Genomic DNA, 3212 nt, shown 5'->3' with positions numbered 1-3212 from the left:
CTTTTTGTCCTCAAACTAAGGTGCCATAATAAAAAACCAGACTTTAACTTCAGAAATGCAACTAAAATATTATCAGAGTAGCCCTTGAAAGCCTTTCAGTATTACAATTCTTGTATGCAATATGTGTCAACGATAAGAGGCCGAAGAAATATGATTTCTTTCTTAATATTAGCATGTAAGAAGGTTAGTGGAAGCATGGAAGACAAAAAGAGTACCTTAAGCTTCTTTAGGTAACCATCAAGTTCAACATCGATGCCACCTTTCGATGAGGCGTTTTCTGAAGAAAAGAGTTGCTGTTCGCTAGAATCCTCACCAACTAAGGCTTCCTGTTGAATATAATTTATAATTTGAGACTTGTCTGAACGTGTTTGTCAAAAAGCAGGTGCAAAAATAAAACAGCATAACCTTAGGTTCTTAACAGGTAGTAAGTACTCAAATTCTGAAAACATGATCAAATATGGCCGTAAACTGCGACATGTAAAAACAGTGACAAGACAGAGCTACATATGCAAGAGCATCAGGAAAGAATAAAACTCAATTTAAAGTTACAGACCCAAATTTTTCGAACTTTATTCATACAAGCATATAAAAATACAAATAAAAATTTAACACTACAGAGTCCATTGAAGATGACCAAAATGTTAACAACGTGATTGAGGATTCAACCCCACAAACAGCCTTAAAATTTATTTCATTGAAGTTGACAAAAATGCTGTAATCTACTGGAAATGGATTATAAACTGATATACATCTTCAAATATCTATACTTCCAAGATTACAACAAATAAATCACAAGTTCAGATGCAAATAATTTCAAAATAAATTTAGAAAAATGCCAATAACCAAGTTCAGTGTGATAGATGGAGCAATCAAAAATGAATAAATTGCTACATAAATCTGAAGTATCAAGAGATCAAATTAAAATATGGAAATGCCAGGCAGGCATACTTTTTTTTTCTTCACATATTGTCCATTTGAGAAGTGCTCAATAATGTTCGTTGATATCAGTCAAGAAAACAAAATTAAGCCTGACGAGAACATAATGGAAAAGGACCAACACATGCTATCTATTGAAAGAGTCCAAAAATTGCAATATTGTATATCATGGAAGAGTACCAATAACAATTTCTTATGTTGTTTTCTTTGAGGAAGGATTCCAAGAGCATCCAGCATTGATTCATCCAGCTCTACAGAGATGGGATGCATGATAAGAAAAGAATAACGGAGTGAAGGAAGTTGAATAACTGCATTGATCTGACCTTCAGTCTGCAATAGTGTAGCCAGAACACTTAGAGCACCCAAGACTTCTACATCGTCCCCAGTTGTTATATGAGAAAGCAAAGCTTCCCTGCAAAAACATACATGTTGGGATATTTTGGAACACATTGCTGACAAACATTAAATATTATTTGGACTAATGTGAGTACATATATTATGCTGAGTCAACCTGCCTCCCAATAAAGGGAAAGGAAAAAGAAAATCTATTGAATCAAGAGTTTCTAACATTTGCAAGAACCACTTTAGAAAATAGAAATTGGAAGTTTCAGATTGGATCTGGTATGCACAAAAGTTCTCCTGTCATCTTATTCATATTCAAACACCCAACTCAACTTTTGTAAGGTATTTGGATCGAGAGGAACAACAAGGTTTCAGCGAGTCAAAGAGATTTAAGGGGACCCTTGAGCTCATTTTAGGTTGCATGTCTCTCTTTGAGCCTCAATCATTAAGACTTTTTATAATTATCTTTTAAGTTTCCTTTTACTTGATTGGAGACCTTTTTGGTTTTAGCATGGCTCCTTTTTATTTGACATTGATTTTTCCCCCTTGAAACATTTGGTATTGAAAAAAAAAAGAAAGAAAGAAAAAACAAGAATGAGAGAGAGAAACAATGTTGGAAGTAGAACAAATAGTTTGATGGAGGTGTTGATAATAATAATAATAATAAATAAATAAAACATTTCTGGTTAGAAAAAACAAACAAACAAACAAAACAAAAAGAAAAGCCTATACAAGGTGTTCATAATAATTACAAAAAAAAAAAAGAAAAAAAAAAGGAAGTCAGCTACAAGCCCAGACACTTCTCCAGTCTGTAAATGGGATCCAAACTTTGTGGTGCAGGAACTAAATTTTAGTGCNAAAAAAAAAAAGAAAAAAAAAAGGAAGTCAGCTACAAGCCCAGACACTTCTCCAGTCTGTAAATGGGATCCAAACTTTGTGGTGCAGGAACTAAATTTTAGTGCCACCGCTTGCATATTTTTCTACAAGAAACAAGAACTATTTAAAAAGAACATGGAGTTCAAAACATGGCAAGACGACAAATCCTACAAGGTGATGAAGAGAAGAAGAAAAATGCAAAACTCTAAAACAGTAGAAGTGTAGGAAAAATAAATAAAATTGGCAGCTAATTATTTGCAACCAAATTCTTTCGAAAAGTAAAATAGAACATTGTGATTTCAGATATCATATGTTGCAGAGTTCAGGAAGCCAATGCTATGAGTTTATTTTCTCTTGATTAGTCATTTAAAGGCATAAGTTCAGTCATTGAAACCTCTTTTCCAGTTGAAAGTTGAGATGGGTGTTTGAATATGAATAAGATGACAGGAGAACTTTAAGCTAGCTCTAATTGGCTAAAACGTTACCTCAAATCCAAGCGGGAGCCTCGACAACCATTTTTCGTAGACACACCTTCTAACTCAGTTTTAGGAGTAGAAGAATATAATACTTCTTTTCTTAAAGACTCAGCATCCGAGGGCTGCCTTACAATGCTATCACTTCCTGATGACTGGCTTCTATTTGCACAACATAACCAATTCATATTTCCAATCAGTCTGCCTTCACAATGTGGGGAGAAAGAATCCAATGGACAAAAAAAGGCAGCAGAGATGGTGTTTGCCAGATCTTTTATTTTAACTATGCGCAAAATGCAACAAAGTAAATATAGAGAAGTGACAGCTCCAATTTGAATTCCCTGGATGTTCAAACGACAATTGGTCAAATAAATAAAAAAATTCTATAATTTAAAAAAGATTTTTTAATCCCAAATAATAGAGATATGTGAACTTAAAACTACTGCAATCTATCGAAAAAGGAACGATCCACTTATGAAGGCAGCTAGGCCAAAAAAGGTACCTTGAAGGCCTAACCACTAAGAATTTTGGGAGATATAAAAATCATTGCCTATATCAGGTTTAATAACTAACTCATGCTAAAAG

At 33.8% G+C, this 3212-nt stretch overlaps 1 protein-coding gene across 1 annotated transcript; it reads right to left on the bottom strand.

The window, feature by feature from the left end:
- Window positions 1-15: 15 nt before the first annotated feature.
- Window positions 16-2968, bottom strand: LOC111786631 (protein CLEC16A homolog; the record flags this gene model as incomplete). Its single annotated transcript, XM_023666864.1, is given in 4 exon segments — window positions 16-326; window positions 1117-1187; window positions 1260-1348; window positions 2640-2968. Coding segments are annotated over 4 exon segments (714 nt in total), but the record flags the coding sequence as incomplete, so codon positions are not given.
- Between the last annotated feature and the right edge of the window lie 244 nt (window positions 2969-3212).

The sequence above is a fragment of the Cucurbita pepo genome, unplaced genomic scaffold (assembly GCF_002806865.2).
Source record: "Cucurbita pepo subsp. pepo cultivar mu-cu-16 unplaced genomic scaffold, ASM280686v2 Cp4.1_scaffold002192, whole genome shotgun sequence".
NCBI classification, from domain to species: domain Eukaryota; kingdom Viridiplantae; phylum Streptophyta; class Magnoliopsida; order Cucurbitales; family Cucurbitaceae; genus Cucurbita; species Cucurbita pepo.
This window is presented reverse-complemented; position numbering and strand designations above follow the sequence as displayed.